This window comes from Pristis pectinata, chromosome 22, assembly GCF_009764475.1.
Source record: "Pristis pectinata isolate sPriPec2 chromosome 22, sPriPec2.1.pri, whole genome shotgun sequence".
NCBI classification, from domain to species: domain Eukaryota; kingdom Metazoa; phylum Chordata; class Chondrichthyes; order Rhinopristiformes; family Pristidae; genus Pristis; species Pristis pectinata.
Genome location: NC_067426.1, coordinates 16,455,694 through 16,477,557, shown reverse-complemented (window position 1 = coordinate 16,477,557; position 21,864 = coordinate 16,455,694). Strand labels below are relative to the sequence as shown.

Here is a 21,864-nt window from a genome sequence, read left to right as displayed (position 1 = left end):
AGACCTTTTCTGCCAATTTTGCTGTGGAGTGACCACCTTGTAAATTGTGTTATTCACATTGCAATTAGCCTCTTTGATGTAGTATAGTGATATCAGCTGCTGCTTAAGGTCTAAAATCTGTATTCTGAATTCTTTCATTTGATGATATTTTCTAAACGTGTGGTTGTACAGGACTTGAGGAGCATCCTGGATTCCCCATCTGATTGAATGTGCTTTCAATGGAAATGTAGAACCCTTCCATGCCCTCTATTTCGCATCAGAGCTAAAAGTCCAACACACTCTATCAGCACCACTGAATTATTTAATTACCAATTATTAATTTAATTATTATGTTCTTCTTCATTTAACCCTACTTGTAGTCATTTTTGATACTGAGCAACACCTCTGTAAGGGGAATATCAATGACAGGATAAATATATATTGGCTCCTCATGAACAAAATGTCCTCCTGATGCTTCAAACTTTCATGAATTTAAAACAAAATTTGCTAAGTTCCACAAGATATTTCAAAGATTTGAGAAGTTCTGTACCTGTAAAGCCTCATAATACATGGTTTTTGCTTCTTCGTCAGTTTTGTCAGACATAAGCCAGGCTTTGATCAAATATTCATAGAAACTGTCCCCAAGCCCACCAATGGAGACATGATCTAGAAAACAAAAAGAGTAGAAAGCATAATTAGGTATCAGGTGTTGGATTTTGCCTCACTCTGTTATTATGCACCAAAGATAAAAAAACTAACAATATGCAAGGAAGTAGGTAACTAGTTCTTGATATCCTAACTATAGCACAAAAGCGAAAATAAAACAGTAAATTCTGAGAAGCAAATCATGTTGTAATGTTGTCCCTTACAACCTGCTAGAAGAATGTACTGCCATTTCTTTTGACCGCAAAATGCATCTCAACACAAGCATTAGTCACTAAACTCCATGTTTTGTTTTTGAAAAAAAATTAGAAATGCATAGCTCATGGTATCAGTGTTTTAGAGGAATACTTTTCTGATGGTTAAAGCTGCTCAATAATTTCTATTTTGAATCCCTCCATTTGGCCTCCCCACCTTCCACAGCACTAAAATAGCCCCATAAATGATATGTGTCTGTGATCATGGAGTCATCCATACTCATTCATCATCATTGCTATTCCATTTTTGACAAAGTGAATGTCATATTCCTTGAAAGGCTCACCTCCATTACCCAGCTCATTGGGTTCCACTCTTCCCTATCCAACTGTAGCCAAAGCATTTCCAGCAATGCTTTTCCCACCCATCCATGCAATCTGGAGTCTCCCAAGGATCAATCCTTGGACCTCTCCTTTTCACATCAACAAGATACCCCTTGCCAGTTTCATCTGCAGGCCTAGGTTCAGCTTCCACATGTTCACACTGGATGAAAGTTCATCTGACAAACAAAATCTTGATACCAAATCAACTCCGGCATATTTAGACAATCTGTACAATACCACACAGCAGAGGATATTTGACCATAATAACAAGCATGATTCTAGGTCAGTCAGGAGATTATTTTAAGAATAGTTTACGTTGCGGACACCATGAGGAAACAAATTAGTTGTCAATCATGGGATATATTTTTAGGAAATTACTGTTGACAAGAAACTACCTCAGAGATGTGGTGCAAAGCTAAAAAGATTTTTTAAACTAAGTAGAGTTAAGAGTGAAAGAGATACAACTCCATGGCAACTCTTTCAACCTCATCTTTCACCTTATGACAGCACTCACCTGTATTTTCCTGACTGCTTGCTACTCCAAAGTTTCAAATGATGCAGCTTTACAGAGCCCCTGTGAAGCAGAAGACCTGGCTACAAGTGAAAGCCACGCTACACTACAACGGTGTCCATCAAAATACTTGGATTTGTCCCAACAAGCTTGAGCCAACCTTGAGTATATAATTTTCATTATGGGGTTAGTCTAAAAGAAAGAAAGACTTGCATTTATATAGTGCCTTTCAGAACCTCAGCAGATCTGAAAGCACCACAGAGCCAATTAAATACTTTTCAAAAATGGTTATTATCTCCATGTTGAGAACTGTGACAGTCAACTTGCATATAGCAAAGTCTTATAAAAAGCAATGCACTAATAACTATGTAATATGATTTTGTTGAGGATAAATATTGGTAAGGACATCAGAGAGAATTTTCCTGCTCTTTTTAAAATTAGAATCCTCGGATGTTTTAAATTCACCAATGAGGGCTGATGGGGACAGAATTATGATATTCAATTTCCTAAAAGTTGCACTTTTGAAAATTAGAAGAGGTTGCTATATTGCTGATCAAGTAATTCTAAACCATGCATAAATTCATAATAGTTTTAAAATTTTAATATCAACTTTCTAGTGTATTAGTAATGCTTGCTTCACTGTTTAATGAAACAAGCTTAATTAACAATCTTACACTAAAATGTCCACTGTGGAAGTATGATCTTAAATAATAGAATTTCATACTGAGTTTAAGGCAAACATGGTGTTTCCCAAATCTAGACTCTTAACTTTAAACAAAACCAACTACATAGATATGAGGGGCAAGTAGACTAAGGCATCTGGGAATTAGATTAATAGAGACAATGGTGCTTTGGAAATGATGAATATTTAAACTGAAACATAATTTTCAATGAAATTAAACAATAATGTCTTACGGGAAAAGTCATCTAATGACAGAAAATTAAAGACAGTATTAAATGAAAGAGACTTAAAGTGGTGATAAAACCTGGGGTTTGGGTAAGGTTTTAGACATCAAAGTATGATCAAGCTATTGTGAAATAGTGAGAGCAAACCAAGATTAATTCCTTCTAATGCCAGTATATTTTTCCTTGGGTAAGAAGATCAAACTGAACTCAGTATCTTCAGATGCAATTTCATCATTGCCTGTACGTCAGCCCCTGTACAATAAAAGCTGAAAGAACATTTGATTTCCAAAATGCTTGAATGAGCACAAGGACATCAAAGCCCTTTGAATAGTAATGATTCCTGGCCCCTTACCTTTTAAAATATATTGTGTTTTCCTCAGAAATGGATAACTTTGCATTTCCCCAAATTACCTTAGCAATGATCTGGCTCCTTTACTTAACCTATATACGCTGCTACAGGAGTGTTGCATTCTTAGAAAATTGTCCATATCATGATTTTCTGTAATGCGTAGCCGCATCATCTGCACATGCGTCAAGAAATGCAAATTGGGGGAAAATTTGGTTTAGTTATTTACTTTTTTTCACAAAAATTTTGCAAGAACTAATTTTTATTCCATATCCTAGATTTTTCTGCAGTGATTTGTGAATCTCGTAAGGGCAAATCTCTGTTACTCGTACTGCTGTAGCGCAGGGGTCACCTGTATCCCTTTTCAGCCCAGTCATGTTCTTCCCACAGCTTACACATTTTCAGCAAATTTAGAAACATTACATCTATGCCACAGATTATAAATAGTTTAAGTCCAAGCACTGATCTTTGTGTGTCTGTCAATTACAGCAGAGCAACCTAAAATTGAACCGTTTATTCCTGCTCTCTGTTTTTGATAACTGATCTTCAATCTATGTAAATGTATTACCTCAACATCATGGACACTACCTTTGTGCAATAATCTTAAATGTTATGTTACAAAGTGCTATTTGAAAGCATTTATACTGACATGGACAATACTACTAACATGGATTGAGGACTTATTATCAGACAGAAAGCAAAGAGTAAGAATAAACATATCTTTCTCAGGTTGAAAGTGGGGAGCCATTGGGGATTGGTGTTTTAAGCCTCAGCTATTCATAATCTATATCAATGATTTAGCTAAGGGGACCAAACATCCCATTTCCAAATTTTTCAATTGATACAAAATGAGTTGGGATTGTGTGTTGGTAGGAGAATTAAAGATGATGCAGAGGGATATGGAAAAGCTAAGGGGAATGGGAAAGAACATGCCACATGCCATATAATGTGGAAAAAATGTGAAAATTATTGACTTTGGTGCACAAAACAGAAATGCTGAGTATTTCTTAAATGAGAGAGATTGGGTAATGTTGATTTCCAATGGGACCTAAAAGTTTACATGCACGTCACTGAAAGCCAACATGCAGATGCAGCAAGGAATTAGGAGGGCAAATGGTATGTTGGCCTTTATCATGAGATGATTTTAGTACAGGAAGTAAAGATGATCTTTACTTAGTAATACCACACTTGGAAGTCGTGTAGTTCAACTCCTTTTCTAAAAAAGGATGTGATAGAGGAGAGTGCAACAAAGATTACCAGACTGGTTCCAGGAATGGTGGGTTTTGAGGTATAGGGAGGCATTAAATAGACAAGGCCTGTACTCACGAGAGTTTTGAATGAAGGAGATCTCATTGAAACTTACAAATACTTGCAGGGCTTGAATAGAATTGATGCTTCTCCTGGCTGAGGAGTCTAGAACCTAGAGTCATAAATTTGGTAAGCTTCATATTATTGAGATGAGGAGAAATTTCTTTACGCTGGCTTTGTTGAATCTATGGAATTCTCTACCTTGGATGACTTGGGGACTCTGTCATTGAGTCATTCAAAACAGAGGTTGGGCATTAATGGAATCAGGAGATAGTACAGGAAGTTAGCACTGACATAGAGTATCAGCTGTTATCTTATTGAATAATAGAGCAGGTTTGAGGGCTGAATGACCAAGTTCCAAGTTCTAATCCTATTTTTTAAGTTCTTTTAAAAAATTCAAATATGGCATTTCCATTATTCCCCCTCATCTGTCCCGATAATTGCAAGCTCAAAAACTCTGAACAGATTTGTCAAATATATCTTTTCTTTCATATTGCTGCCTACCATTTAAACAGATTTTGATTTTATCAACTAATGAGTTGGCAGAGGTTTCACAGAATGGCAGACTTAGAAGCAGTAAGTAAAAAGTCATGGGTGTTGAGCAGAATTGTAATTTGGATAAAAGTGAACAGAGTGGGTCTAAAAGGGACAGAAACAGCATTCTTTCTTCCACCTCTGCCTCATTCCAAGTGCCTCTGGCTGTCAGCCAGCCAGGCCAGATTGCTGTCACTCATGCTAGAATGCTGCAATGTACGTTCATACCTCCTGGATCTGAACACTTCCAAGCCCACCTGCAGCCTTTCACTGGAAGACAGCAACCTTTCATCAGACATGCTGGAGTAACTAAGCATGCATTGCGTGAGAGCACTAAAACATTCAGAGATGCAGACAAGCACCAACTATTTATCAGATACCATGACTTCATTTTTAAGTTTGGTTGGAATATTTATTTTGTCATGGCTTTTTCTTTTGCATTGTGGTTAAGCAAATGATGAGCCTGTCAGTGACAGTGAATTACACAATGATTGTTCCTGAATGGCAAATTGGGTTGAAGTTACCCTTACACCTAGATGGGTTGCTGACAGCCATCCAGGTAAAAAGGCTGATCAAGGTCATCTCATTTTGTCTTATCCATCTTCTGCCCCTCAATATTGCATCATTCAACTAGTGACACAGACTACACCCTCATGATAATGTGGTTGTGTAGCATGAATTATACTACCACAAACTTTGCTGAGTAATGTAGACATTTTCAGAGTGGTCCAAGGAGCACTGTTTCAGCATGCTAATGATCTGTCACTCATGCTAGTGGCAACATGGATTTTTTTGTATGCATTATGCCACACAGATGTGTACTGTTTATCTACTGGAGGCTGTCATCACATAGCAGCTGCGTTCAACTCATCCTCAGTCCTGAAGCACTGCTTCAGAAGAAGCACTTGCCACTCAATGGCTTGCTGTGGTAGTCCAAACAGTTGGCATAGGAGCATGTTGCAGAACAAAGGCATTGTGATAGCAATGAGAATACCATCATCAATGTAGGACACACTTTATGACGTCGAAAAACTGGGATTCTTTCTTGTTCTGGTTCAGGACAAAGGTGACATCTGGGGTGAGTATAGTAATGATGTAAAGCTAATGATACCTGAGTGAATGCATGACTGCAGACTCTCTGCCTGCCAATCTCTGGCATTGGAATGAAATGCTGTTTACTCTCCTTGAATAGAAAGCCTCTGTGCCTCCATTACACTATAGTGGAGAACCAACTGTAAGATATTGCAAGTATCTCCAACTCCAATCCAGAAGGAGCTATTGTCACGTGGGAGTGAGGTCTTGCCCTGCTCCGAGATTACTCTGAGCAAGTAGCAGGTTTCAATGGAAGGCTTCTTTATGGAAGTGCAGGTATCTCATACATTGTTACTGGCTGATGATAATGTAGGTTAATGTTCCCTGAGTAATCAGTGCAAATATGTCTGACTGCTCATAGGCACTTTCTCTTCTTCCCCTCTTTCTTTCAACACGTTATTCGTGTTTCCCCTTAGTCATGCTGTGTTCCAATAGGTTTTGGATCGAGCGAGGTTGATGTGTCCAGTGGCAGAGGAAGCTTAAAGCTTGAAAATTGGTGAGGGAAGGATAGCACTCCTGGCCCACCTACAGTATATACAGACATTTATTTTCCCCTGCAGCTTCTCAATTTCACAGCAGCTCTAACACCCAATCAGCCAGGCTACACCTACAAAACAGGCTAATTGTGTATCTTCTACATGCATTATAATACTTCAACGGACAACATATATGCTGGCAACCTGGCTACTCACACCATCCCACCTTTGGTAACAACATGGTAGGAAAAGCGAGGCCCAGAATTGTGGGTTCCAGCATTTGTAGCCTTTGTGTTCATGCTTATCACTCTTTAGCAGCTGTCTCCACCTTCACCCTCCCCTCAGCTCACTCCATCTGCCTCTGCTTTTTTTTTCTTTGCCTCCATCCATCATCCACGTACCTCTGTCTCCCAACTCTACCACGCCCCTTGCCTACCTGGCTCGATCTCCCTATTGTCCTTCACCCCTCCTCAGTCCACATTCCTCCTCTCCTCTTTTATATGGCTAACTCCCCATCTCCACTCTCAGTCCTGATGCAGGATTTCAACCCGAAATGTCGACAGTTCCTTCCCGCCGCCCCCCCCCCCCCCCCCCCAACAGATGCTGCTTGACGTGCTGAGTTCCTCCAGCAGATTGTTCATTGTTCTACCTTTGGTAATCCTGGAAATAGCAGGTTTGGGGCAGATCTGAGATTTGCTAAAATTGCTGCATTTCAGCCAATCCCATGCACCAACAGGAGGGGTTAAAAATACATCCCAGTGCTTCTCTAGGATGGCCAGACTGCACAGCAAGTGCCACACCCAGAAGTGCATTATACCTTTCGAAGTGTGTCTGCAATTTTAGTTTCTGGTTCATTAATGTGGAGGAAGCTTATGTCAGGCTTGCATGCCATTCTGCTGCTGATGGTAAATGGAAACCAGTAGTATGGCAGTTGTATCCAGCTAAAGGCACAGTAATTTGTTGGCTTTGATGCATTGGAAATAAAAGTTAAAATAAACATAGAAGTCTTTTGACAAGTGTCAGAAGTAACAATCAGCACGGGATGGAATAAAAAAAGGAGGGAAAGAGGAGCAACAAAAAAAAATTATAAACATTAACACTGAATACAGAATCATTTTATAAACATGTAAAGTCTCAAAGGTTAGACAGGAAAAAGGGTGGACCTATTGCAAAACCCAAAGGAAATTTTCATGTAAGCACAGGGCCATGGTTAAATGGAGTATTTTCCAACTGGGCTTCATAAAGGGAGCCGATGATATTGAGATTATACTAAAAGAGAATGGGAATTTATTATGGGATTATAGGATAAAGATTATACAGTGAGATTAGTATTACAATCCATTTAAGATGAGTAAAACCAAATAAACCATAGGCCGTAGGCCATCTAAAACATAGAACATTACAGCACAGCACAGGCCCTTCAGCCCACAATGTTGTGCCGACTTTAACCTGCTCTAAGATCTATCTAACCCTTCCTCGCACATAGCCCTCCATTTCTCTATCATTCATGTGCTATCTAAGAATCTCTTAAATGTCACCAATGTATCTGCCCCCACAACCTCTGCCGGCAGTGCATTCCACGCACCCACACTCTGTGTAAAAAAACTTACCCCGACATCCCCATTATATCTTCCTCCAATCACCTTAAAATTATGCCCCCTTGTGTTAGCCATTGTCGCCCTGGGAAAAAGTCTCTGACTGTCCACTCGATCTATGCCTCTTATCATCTTGTACACCTCTATCAAGTCACCTCTCATCCTCCTTCTCTCCAAAGAGAAAAGCCCTACCTCGCTCAACCTATCCTCATAAGACATGCTCTCCAATCCAGGCAACATCCTGGTAAATCTCCTCTGCACCCTCTCTAAAGCTTCCACATTCTTCCTATAATGAGGCAACCAGAACTGAACACAATACTCCAAGTATGATCTAACCAGAGTTCTATAGAGTTGCAACATTACCTCGCGGATCTTGAACTCAATACCCCGACTAATAAGGGCCAACACAACATACGCCTTCTTAACAACCCTATCGACCTGCGCGGCAACCTTGAGGGATCTATGGATGTGGACCCCCAAGATCCCTCTGTTCCTCACCTTGTATTCTGCCTTCAAATTAAATCTCCCAAAGTGTATCACTTCACACTTTTCTGGGTTGAACTCCATCTGCCACTTCTCAGCCCAGGTCTGCATTTTATCAATATCCTGTTGTAAACTACAGCAACCTTCTACACTATCCACAACACCACCAACCTTTGTATCATCATTAAACTTACTAGCACTTGTGGTGGAAGGTTACAAGAAACCTATGAAAAGGATGACTTAATCAAAAAGGGAACATGGATTTGCAAAAGACAAGTTGTATCTAACTAACTTTATTGAGTTCGTTGATGAAGTAACAAGTCTTATTTGATCGAAGTGGTGCATTAAGTGTATATATGGACATGGAAGAGATCTGAGAAAATGTGACATAGGAGACTTGTCAAGATGGGAACTAAGATAGGCAAAAATCAGAGTAAACCCACTATCCATCTACTCTGATAAACCACCTTTGATACAGAATCAAGAGAACTAAGTAGAAAACAGACGTTATTAAAGAATATTGAAATAGGAAATGAGACACACTATTTATGAGTGAAAAATAATATGCTGAATTGAACTGCTTTCAGTCTGCCACTGCACTTGCTGTTTGAATGCAGAGCACCAAGTGAGCTGCCCTCTGAACCCAGGAGGCATCCATAAAATGTCATGAGGCCTTTGTAGCAAAGTGACCTCAAATGCAGCATCCTTGAAGCCCCGTCGCTGAAATACACTGACAGACATTGACAGAGACAAGGCAAGTGTGGAGCTTTGCCTCCTGTCAAAGCTGGGAGATTTCTATGTAATTTCTGAAAATATAAAATTAATTAAAACATATTAGAACAATTAGAAATAATTTAAAGTGCTTGAATAATAAATAACTCAACCTATCTTACTTATGTTTTTTCTATTTGAAATCCCATTCAAATTCCAGGTCTGGTTGGCATATGATCAGAGGAGCAGATTCCCATTCCACCGCTGGACTCCACATGGAGTCCAGTAAGTGAAAGAGAGAGAGACACATGATAGATGCTTCAGCACGTACTAGACTTTCAGGGGGTCTATGTACATCTGACTCTTAACTGTGAGTGACTGAATACCATTGTTACCTTCAGAACTGATCCCCACAACAAGCTTGATTCAGCGCAATTCAGGGTAAGAGTAAAACTAAAGCTTTTCGTAAACATAACTAAAGATATATGGAGAATCCAGAGTTGCCGGAATATTCTCCTTGCATCACATAAGGTTAAGGGTTAATCGTATTCAAAATCATGAAGGATTTTGATAAATAAAAAAGAAATATTCTCCACTGACCTGCAGATTAGTAATCAGATTTAAGGCAATTATAGTTATTTTATCAAGTAAGTTATGATGATCTCGAAGACATTGTTTGAAAGGATGATGAAAGCAGATCCAATATTATCTTTTAAAAGGGCGTCAGTTAGTTGAAAAAGGAAATATTGAAAAATTATGGAAAAGACAAAGGGGATTGCTTATGATTATATTTTCTCATTTTGAACTAATTTTTAATCCAATTCATCCACAGTCCTTATATTTTTCTAGTAATCACCCTGGTAGAGCTTGTTTTAAGCTTTCCTCCTGAGGCCTCATCTACCTTCTAAATGTAAATTAGTTGCACGGTAGTATTTGAAATAAAGAGTTCTCCCAAACGTCTTAGCCAAAGCCCACAATCTCTAAAAATAAATTATTTGGGCATTGCTGTCATTACATGGCTGTTTTGAGAGCATACTGTGAACAAATTAAAAGATATGTTTCCTATATAACAACAGAAACTATACTTCAGAAATACTTACAAGGCTGTAAATTGCACTATGGCATCCTGAGATTTTGAAAAGTGTTGAATAAAGGCAAGTCTTTATTTCTTAATCCCATTCCACTATATTGGTTACCTCCTCAAAGAATTCCATGTGGTTGGTCAAGCATGATGTCTCTTGAAATCTAAGCTGGCTGCTTCCAAATATTTTAATTGCATAATTTCACAATCCAGATAGCATGCAATTGAGAGAAGTGGGAGGATTAGATGAAGCTTTTCCAAATGATGAAGTAGAAATAGATGGCAGAAGGAACTATCCACAGTCATGTACAGTTAGGAAGACTGGTTCTCGAGTCACTGATTAAATGGACTTTTATACAGCTCTATAAATGTATCTGATCACAAGCCTTGCCATTGAACTGCGAGAAGTTCCAAAACAGATATGTTATCAATGAATTAGACCATAAACCATAAGATATAGGAGCAGAATTAGGCCATTCGGCCCATTGAGTCTGCTCTGCCATTTAATCATGGCTGATTTTTTTCAACCCCATTCTCCTGCCTTCTCCTATAACCCTTAAACCCCTGACCAATCAAGAACCTATCAATCTATGCCTTAAATACACCCAATGACTTGGCCTCCACAGTCCTCTGTGGCAATGAATTCCACAGATTCACCACCCTCTGGCTGAAGAAATTCCTCCTCATCTCAGTTTTAAAGTGATGTCCTTTTATTCTGAGGCTGTGTCCTCGGATCCTCGACTCTCCTACTAATGAAAACATTTTCTTCACATCCACTCTATCCAGGTCTTTCAGTATCCAGGAAGTTTCAATGAGATCCCCCCTCATCCTTAACTCCATCGAGTACAGGCCTAGAGACATCAAACGCTCCTCACAGGTTAAGCTGTTCATTCCTGAGATCGTTCTTGTGAACGTACTCTGAACTATCTCCAGGGCCGGCACATCCATCCTTAGATACGGGGCCCAAAGTTGCTCCAATATTCCAAATGCAGTCTGACCAACACCTTATAAATCCTCAGTAGTACATCCTTGCTTTTATGTTCCAGTCCTCGTGAAGTGAATGCTAGCATTGCATTTGTCTTCTTTGCTACCAACTCAACCTGCAAGTTAACCTTAAGGGAATCCTGAACTAGAACTTCCAAGTCCCTCTGCACCTCCGATTTCTGAATTCTCTCCCCCTTTAGAAAATAGTTTACACCTTCATTCTTCCTACCAAAGTGCATAACCCCACAATTTCCTACTCTGTGTTCCATCTGCTCCACTTCTTTGCCCACTCTCCCACCTTACCAAGTTCTTCTGCACACTTCCTGCCATCCACGACACTACCTGTCCCTCCACCTATCCTGGTATTATCTGCAAACTTGGGCCACAATGCTTCAGTTCCTTCATCTAGATCATTAATGTATAAAGTGAAAACTTGATGTCCCAACAATGACCCCTGCCAAACTCCACAAGTCACCAGCAGCCATCCTGAAAAGGACACCTTTATCCTCACTCTCTGACTTCTGCCAGTCAGTCAATCTTCTATCCATGCTAGTGCCTTGCCTCTAGCACCATGGGCCCTTATCTTGACATCAGCTTGTCCAATTTCTCTTTGAGTACCTGGCTAATGGTAAATCTTAAATACTACCAATCAATACTTTGATAACTGAAAATGAAGTCATGCCTCATTACTATATTTTTAATTATTATTGGAAATTTTAACAAATCTTAGAAGTTTAATTATTTATTTTAACTGTTGCAAAGAATCATGGAATAGTACAATATGGGAGGCCCACTCAGTCCATTTAGCCTGTGCTGGCTAACTCAGATGCAATCCAGTTAGTCATACCCACCGTGCTGCTTGTCCCAATTTTTCTGCAGCTTTTTTCTCCCACAAGTATTTATACAATTCCCTTTTGAAGGCTGCCATCAGATCCATATCTGAATCGTTATTAACCAATACTCCACAAGTCATATCTGTTTCTTTTTTATCCATCATCTTAAATCCGGGCCCTCTTTCTACTTACTTCAGCCATACAAAATAGTTTGAAAAATCAAAAGAAAACAACAAGATATTGGATATCTGAAATTGGAGAAAACCAAAAGTAGACTGGATTATAACACTCTGAGCTTCCCACCCCCACCTTCTCTGCGACTGAAAATGAACTTGTTTTCTCTCTTTCCCAGCTCTGATGAAGTCTTGGATCTGAAATGTTAACTCTGATGCTGCCTGACCTGCTAAGTGTTCCAAGCATTTTCTATTTTTATTACAGGAAATAGTTTATTTTCTTGACTCCATCCAGCTCTTTGATTTTAAACAATTCTATCAAATCTCTTTTTACCCTCCGCTCTTCTGAGGATAATAATTCTTGATTTCTCTGGGTAATCTCTCATCCCTGGAACTATTCAAAATGATCTCGTCTTGTTACTCTCTCCAAAGCCTTAACATTCTTCCTTCAGTGTGGTGGACAAGATAGGGCACTGCTACAGGTGCATTTGAACATTAGTATATTATAGGGCTTTTATATGGTACGTGTCCATTTATAAAGCACAGGATCCAATGGGCTTTTATTAACTTCAACGTTAATGTTCTCCGTCACCTTCAGAGATCTGCAAATATTTTCAAGTCTTTCTCTTCTTGCACTTCCTTTATTATGATCTCATTCAGCTTGTATTTTCTCTTTATTATTCTTCATAGAAGTCTGTGTTGCCTTGCTTTTCCTTAGTCAAAAAATTTATCACTTGACATTTTTCTACTTGGAAACTTATCTTTCATAAGCCCACTCATTATTCTAGCTTATCTATGTTAGATAGAGGGACGGCAGAGCAGAAATGGATGAAATTTCTATAAGAAATAAAGAGAGTGTGGGACAGATATATTCCAAGAAAAAAGAAGATTATGAATGGAAAAATGGCACAAATGTGGCTAACGGGAGAGGTTAAGGCTAAAATAATAGCAAAGGGGGAGGGCATACAAGGAAGCAAAAGTTAGTGGGAAAACAGAAGATTGGGGAAACTTTTAAAAACTTACAGAAAGAAACTAAGAAGTTCATTAGGAAAGAAAAGATGAATTATGAAAGGAAGTTGGCAGATAACATTCAAAAAGATACCAAGAGTTTTTTTAAATGCATGAAGAGTAAAAGTAGAGTCATGGGTTTGATATAGGACCAATTGAAAACGGTGCAGGAGAGATTATAATGAATAACCAAGAGATGGCAGAGGAGCTAAATGAGTATTCTGCATCAGGCTTCACTGTGGAAGACATCAGCAATATACCTGATAGTCAGGGGATAGAACTGAGTTCAGTCAAGATTACTAGAGAGAAGGTGCTCGGGAAAGCTACATGGACTAAGTACAGATAAGTCTCCCGGACTGGATGAAGTTCACCCTCGGGTTCTGAAGGAGGTGGCTTTAGGAGATTGTGGAGGCATTGGGTGACAATTTTCCAGGCATCAATAGACTATGTCATGGTTCCAGAGGACTGGGAAGGTTGCAAATGTAGTTTCCGACGTCTAAGAACGGTGGGAGGCAGCATAAGGGAAATTACAGACCTATTAGTCTGACATCGTGGTTGGAAAGTTATTGGAGTCGATCCTCAAGGATGAGGTTATGGAATACCTAGAGGGTGCATGACAAGATAAGTCCAAGCCAACATGGTTTTCATCAGTGGAAGATCCTGCCCTGACCAACCTATTGGAGTTTTTTGAGGAGATCTCAAGAGGATGGATAAGGGAGAGGCTGTGGATGTTGTGTATTTGGATTTTCAAAAGGCCTTCAACAGGTGCCGCACAAGAGGCTGCTTAATAAGATGACAGCCCATGGAATTACAGGAAGGATATTAGAATGGGTGGAGCATTGGCTGACAGGCAGAAAGCAAAGGGTGGGAATAAAGGGATCCTGTTCTGGTTGGCTGCCGTTACCAGTGGTGTTCCGCAAGGGTCAGTGTTGGGGCCGCTTCTTTTTACACTGTAATATCAATGATTTAGATTATGGAGTGAATGGTTGTTGTGGCTAAATTTGGCAGATGACACCAGAGTAAGGTGGAGAAGTAGGGAGTATTGAAGAAACAGGAAGGTTGCAGAGAGATTTAGAGTAGTTTAGGAGCAATGGGCAAAGAAATGGCAGGTGAGACTCAATGTTGAGAAATGTGCAGTTGTACACTTTGGAAGTAGAAATAAAAGGGCAGATTATTATCTAGATGGGGAGAAAATTCAAAATACAGAAGTGCAAAGGGACTTGTGGGTTCTTGTGCAGGATACCCTAAAGGTTAACCACCAGGTTGGATTGGCGGTAAGAAAAGCGAATGCCTATGTTGGCATTCACTTCGAGAGGTATAACATATAAAAGTAAGGATGTTTGGTGAGGCGCTATGGGGGCACTGGTGAGACCCTCATTTGGAATACTGTGTGCAGTTTTTGGGCCCCTTATCTTAGGAAGGATGTCCTGATGTTGGAGGGGGTTCAGAGAAGACTTACGAGGATGATTCCCGGAATGAAAAGGGCTTACATGTGATGAGCGATTGTTGGCTCTTGGACTGTACTCATTGGAGTATAAAAAGAATGAGAGGGGACCTCATAGAAACATTTCGAATGTTGAAAGGACTGGACACAAGTAGACGTGGCTAAGTTGTTTGCCTTGGTGGATGAGTCCAGGACTAGACGGCAGTCTTAGAATTAGAAGGTACCCATTTAGAACAGAAAATGAGAAGAATTTATTTAGCCAGAGGGTCATGGATTTGTGGAATTCATTGCTACATACAGCGTGTGGAGGCCTGATCATTAGGGGTATTTAAGATGGAGATTGATAGGTATCTAATTAGTCAAGGTATCAAGGGATATGGGGAAAAGGCCAGGAATTGGGGGCTAAATGGGAATAGTTTAGCTCATGGTGTAGGTGGTGGAGCAGACTCAATGGGCCAAATGGCCTACTTCTGCTCCTTCGTCTTGTGATCTTGTGATCTCTTGAGATATACTCCTTTTTTCTCAGTGTTGATATTAGAATTGCAAATTTCACATTATCAAGTGGTGAAACTGTGATGAGTTTTTCAAAATTTTGTGTCCCTTATACCCAAGGTCCAAAATCATTAGTGTATACCAAAAACAGCGTGACTTAGTACTGAACTCCATGGGATCAGCATGTCAATCGCTCCCTTCCAGTGCAAACAACAGAAATTCAACAAGCTCTTTAAATATAAGGTCTTTATTTATACAACTGCCTTTAATTAGAACCAACCTACCCATTTACTTTTCTATTCGACTTCTCAAAGCAAACTAATAGACTCAGATTAACAAGAACCACACTAAGAATCTAAATATTAGATAAGTAGATACTTAATCTCAATATTTAACTTAGAATCCATTTTTTCAACGTCCTCCAGTCCTTTTATGCCGGTTGCAAGAAACCAGGTTTCATTTGGAAACCTTCACTTTTCAAAATCATTTGGATTTTCAGAAGACTTGATAAGATCCCACAAAGAAGGAGGCTGGACAAGGTTAGACCATTTGGATTTGTGGGGAATATACTCATGTGGATTGAGTTGGTTATCAAATAAAAAACAAAGAACATGAATAAATGGGATACTTCTCCAGTAGGCAAGTTGTAACTAATAGGATACCACAAAGATCATTGCTTGGACCCCCAGACTATTCACAATCTGTATTGATGATTTGGCTACGGGACTAAATGAACAACTGCACAAAATTTAGTGGGAAAAGTGAGTAGAATGAGGGTGCAAAGAGGTTTCAAGCATATAGACAAGTTCAATGAGTCGGCAATAACATGGCAGATGGAAGCCATGCAAAAATCCACTTGGGTTGTGTTAGTACTTATTAAAATGGTGAAGTGCTGATCTTCAAAGGGATGTAGGTGTCCTAATACACAAGTTACTGAAAGCTAATAGACAGATGCAGCAGGCAGTTTACCAGCCAAATAATTACCATTTTGCTGGAGGATGCATGTACAAGAGTCTTTCTACAATTACACAGGACCTTGGTGAGACCATACCTAGAATATTATGTACAAGCTTGGTCTCTGGCCTAAAAAAGAGATACACATGCTATACAAGATAAAGTGCAGCAAAATTCCTCGATGGAAGGTTGTCATAAGAGGAAATACTAAAGAGGCTAGGCCCTCTAATCTTTAGAGTTCAGAAGAAATGACAGGCAACCTCATTGAAATGTATACAATTCTTAGAACAGGCTTAACAGGGAGCACATAGGATGATGTTTCTTCTCCTGACCAAAGAGTCTAGGAAATAAGAGTTATTGTCTCAAAAATCAGGGTCAGGCCATTTAAGATTGAAAATGAAGAGCAAATCCTCGTTTCAATTTTCTGAATTTTCTACACCAAGGTGTTTTTGGGGCTCAGTCAATTAATTTCATTTAAAACTGAGATTAATAGAGTTTTAAATGTTAGCAGAATCAAAGGATAGGGGAAACAGGAGCTGGAAAACGGTGCTGAGCTACAAGATAACTTACTGAATACCAGAGGAGGTTTGAAGGGCCAAGCCTGTTCCTTTTCCCTTATGTCTTTTGTAACAACCAAAGCTCAGGTTTCCTTTTGGGATCCAAAGGAGAAATTCTGAGTCTACAAGAATAAGTTTAACACTCCCCTATGAGTTCCCCTATAAAACTTGCTCTTTGACTCTAAGTCCTCTCATTGATACAGACTATGTTTCATTGAAACAAAATGACAGCAGGGACTTTCACATAGAAGGCAATTAATAAAACCACTAGAGTAGACAAATTAGGAACTGCTCTGCATATATAAACAGTAAGAGTAAGATGAGCACATTGGCTAGCTGAGAAAATGAAATGGTCTAAATAAACCTAATGGTAGTCAACAATTAAGCAGAATAGGGTGGTGTACTTTCACATACAATTGTAGTTGTAGTTGTTTAGCTAGCTCATTGACATTATAGAGAATGGTTTGAAATTGTGTTTAAGATTACAATGAATAGGTAAATCAAAAGGGGATAAAAGAATATGGGATGATTAAATGCATTAATTTACTATTTGTTAAGATAAGATCTTTATTAGTCACACGTACATCGAAACACACAGTGAAATACATCTTTTGCGTAGTGGTTCTGGGGGCAGCCCGCAAGTGTCGCCATGCTTCCGGCGCCAACATAGCATGCCCACACTTCCTAACCTGTAATGTCTTTGGAATGTGCGAGGCAACCAGAGCACCCGGAGGAAAACCCACGTAGGACACGAGGAGAACGTACCAACTCCTTACAGACAACAGCTGGAATTGAACCCGGGTCGCTGGCGCTGTAAAGCTTTAAGCTAGATTAACATCAAATTGGATAAATTGAGCTAAATTGTTTTTGTGTTGTACCTTCAATATGTGTATGTGTGAAATGTGCTATACAGGCTTGTGAATCAACAGAATTCACTTATGAAAAATAAAAATCAAATAGAAGACAGAGGTTGGTGGTAGATGGAGCATATTCTGCCTGGAGGTCGGGACCAATGGTGTTCCTCAGGGATCTGTTCTGGGACCCCTGCTCTTTGTGATTTTTATAAATGACTTGGATGAGGATGTGGAAGGGTGGGTTAGTAAGTTTGCTGATGATACAAAGGGTGGTGGTGTTGTGGATTGTGTAGAAGGTTGCTGTAGATTACAACAGGACATTGATAGAACGCAGAGCTGGGCTGAGAAGTGGCAGATGGAGGTCAACCTGGATAAGTGTAAGTGATACACTTCGGGAGATCAAATTCGAAGGCAGAATACAAGGTTAATGGCAGGATTCTTAGCAGTGTGGAGGAACAGAGGGATCTTGGGGTCCATGTCCATAGATCCCTCAAGGTTGCCACGCAGGTCGATAGGGTTTGTTAAGAAGGCGTATGGAGTGTTGGCCTTCATTAGTCGTGGGTATTGAGTTCAAGAGCTGCAAGGTGATGTTGCAACTCTATAGAACTCTGGCCAGACCACACTTGGAGTATTGTGTTTCAGTTCTGGTCGCCTCATTATGGAAAGGACGTGGAAGCTTTAGAGAGGGTGCAGAGGAGATTTACCAGGATGTTGCCTGGATTGGAGAGCATGTCTTATGAGGGATAGGTTGAGCGAGGTAGGGCTTTTCTCTTTGGAGAGACGGAGGATGAGAGATGACTTGATAGAGGTGTACAAGATGATAAGAGGCATAGATCAAGTGGACAGTCAGCGACTTTTTCCCAGTGCGACAATGGCTAACACATGTGGACATAATTTTAAGGTGATTGGAGGAAGATATAAGGGGGATGTCAGGGGTAAGTCTTTTACATAGAGAGTGGTGGGTGCGTGGAATGCACTGCTGGCAGAGATTGTGGGGGCAGATACATTGGGGACATTTAAGAGACTCTTAGATAGACACGTGAATGATAGAAAAATAGGGGCTATGTGGGAGGGAAGGGTTAGATTAGATCTTAGAGCAGGATAAAATATTGGGACAACATTGTGGGCCAAAGAGTCTGACTGTGCTGTAGTGTTCCAGTTCTATCATTACTTATTCAGCCAATTCACAGGTGCCAGCGTGTTCTCACAGAATGCAGCTTCAACAAGCATGCTGGTGCAAATTTGATAGTGCAAGAATTAGTGAGAGTGTGATCTCATTCTAAAATATCACTTAGCTTTTGCCTTTAAAATTCAAGTTAACTTTAATGTTTCAATGGTAACAACTTTCAGCAGAGGCTGATTCAATATGGGGAATCTGAGTGTGGCTTAAAGAAGTATGTAAATAAGTTGTTTTCACAAAATGAACAGAGTGGTTGCATAAAGTTTATTTTCATCCGAGTACAAAAATTGCCAAGTTACATGGGTACTTGATGAAGAGAGTGTTGCTTGATAGTAAAAGTATACATAAATAAATAGGAAAAGATTAAAGAAATAACAATTGTATGAACCTGGGAAGCGATCAGGTTAAATTACAACTGACAGAAAAAAATGCATACAAAAAATCAGTAACTAAACAAAATCAACTAGACTAAAAAAAGTAATTGATTAAATAATATTTCAAAAAATGGGAAGGTGAGGTTTTAAAAAAAAGAAAACAAAAGGATAATATGTAGTTAAACTAGGGTGATACATTAATAATGGGCATCTAAAATAGAAACATGGACAAAATAAGCCTAGAAACTGGATCCATGTGTGCATGTTTTTTCATGTGCAAATCACAAACATTATGACTGACAGTAGATCATATAATAATCATTTCCTGTTGAAATTATGTCCATTGAGAAATAGATCTATATTTCTGTACACGATTCACCTAAGGGCTGCTGAGATGGTCTCATCATCATTCATGCCTCTAATAATGGTGCAGGTCACACACCTCATGTTCTCTCCACTGCCTGCACTAATTGATGGCATGTGGGTATAAACTTTGACTTTTGTTAATTACTTTACAATAAACTAATAGGTAGATTGTGCAGGGATTAGCTGAGACTTTAGTAGATTGACAGCAACAGTTTCAGTTTCCAATAATCAGAATAATGAAATCTATATTTGTGTGTGATCTTTTCATTGACTGCAGCACAAAACAACTTTCTGAACCCCATGCTAAGATCATTTGATCATTCAGCACCTGGCAGTGATATGAGAGGTGCCAAAACATAAGAACACAAAAAAAAAGGAGCAGATCCTTTTAGCTAACTTCTTGTGTGTGGATATAGCGAAAGCCTTTCCAGAAATCCAGATATACTCCATCCATGGGTTCCCATTAACTATTGCACTTGTCACATACTCCAAGAAACGCCAATGGATTAGTCAAACATGATGTTCTCTTTATAAACCCATGTTGATTCTGTTCAATTCTATTGTTCTTTTCAAGGTATCCTATCATTACATCCTTCATTATAGATTTTCAGCATTTTCCCTGACATTTACAGGTAGGTAGTTTCTTCATTATCACTCTCCCTCCTTTCCTAAACAGTCGGGTCACATTTGCTACCTTCCAGATTCACATGTACAATTCCAGGTCTACAAAACTTTGTGAGATGATAACCAGAACTAAATACTAAAGCCACATCTTTCCAAAACTCTAGGATCATCAGGTCCAATACAGAAGGTTAATGAAGCAAATGCAGTGAATGTCATCTATTGGTTACTTAAGACAACATTTAACAAAGTTCGAGTGTGAAAGCTGCCATTTTCAGCACATTTAAACCTATGAAATAAAGGGATCATGGCATGCATGGAAAAAATTAATATTGACTCAAGGACAGGAAATAGTAAGTCATGGTAAACAATTGGTTTTATGAATGGATGATGACAAATGCCAGATCAAATCTAACACACCAAGTTTAAAGTAAATCAAGAAGAGTAGAGAAAGGCAATATGAGCTCATGGCATAATTCTAATGGACGTGCAGAATCAGAGGGATCTGAGTATGTATATACTTGTATATCCTCGAAATTAGGCAGGACATGTTAAGAAAGCTGCTAGAAAAGCATATGGGGTCCCTGGGCATCATAAATAGTAAACATAGAATACAGCTGAGAAGGTTATACTGAACTTAAACAAAATACTGATTTAACATCATAACTGGATTAACTGCATCCAATTCTTGTCAGCACACTTTAGGAAAGATGTGGAAGTCCAGGAGAAGATTTACAAAAGTGATTTATGAGATAGGTTTCCAGGAATGTAAAGACTGGAGAAGCTTGGTTGTTCTCTTTGCCTCAAAAGAAGGTTGAGAGAACATGAATTAAGTTAAGAGTATAAACTGTTTCACATTGGCAGCAGTTTGAGGACTAAGAGAGACAGATCCAAAGTGATGATAACATTTCATGGGAGGACATGAGCAATTTTTCTTTTTTACGCAGAGAGTGGGTGTGATCTGGAACTCACTGCCTGTAATGGGCAGTGGAAACAAAATCACTTAGGCTTTTCAAAGGAAATTCAAATCAGGGGAAATAAATCGCAGGGCTATTGGGGAAATAGCGTGGGAAACAGGACTGAATAGATTGTTTTACAAGGAACCGAAATACACTTGATGAATCAATTTGGCCTCCTTCTGTGGCATAAAGATTCTAAGATTTACCAACCTCACTGTTATGTAGGTTTCTTGATAGACAGCTGCTGGACCTGTGATAGTGAGGTCGTTCTATTGAATTTACAATTGGGGCATCACTGCAATTTAAACTTGGACCTGGGGAAGCTATGCCATCCAATTTTTCAGAGGCTGTAGAACACTTTGAACTATGTTAAAAAGCATTAAAAGTTAAATAATGCACGCCTAAGTTCTGAATCAGTGAGTGAATGTTTCCAGTTTGCCTCCTTTATCGCCCATGCAAAGCTTCCCATGAGCCAAAATTCAGCACATGTACAAATATCATTCATCTTCATTCTTTAAATGTAGCAATTCTTGGTTGGCTCAGATCTCACCAATATGTTCTCTTTCTACGTAAAATCTGTGGTCATGAAGTCAACGGCTGAATTGTTGGAAATTAAACCACGGAAATCCAAGAGTGCGAGTAAATTTGTAGAGCTACTTACGTTGCCCCCAGTGAACCAGTAACAGGGCTAAGATAATTGGGATAAAGGCCATGAGGTTTCTCCTAAGCGATTCAGAACTTTCCGGATTGCCATCACCTGAAAATATACAAGTTCAAGTTTAAATACTACAGCCTGAAATTCATC

The 21,864-nt window shown here is 39.3% G+C and overlaps 1 protein-coding gene across 1 annotated transcript in view; it reads right to left on the bottom strand.

The window, feature by feature from the left end:
• Window positions 1-21,864, bottom strand: part of LOC127581688 (mannosyl-oligosaccharide 1,2-alpha-mannosidase IA-like) — an 82,637-nt gene that overhangs the window by 18,664 nt on the left and 42,109 nt on the right. The window contains 4 exon segments of the mRNA XM_052036313.1: window positions 530-645; window positions 21,721-21,733; window positions 21,735-21,782; window positions 21,784-21,816. Of these exon segments, the coding sequence (XP_051892273.1) occupies window positions 530-645; window positions 21,721-21,733; window positions 21,735-21,782; window positions 21,784-21,816 (210 nt within the window).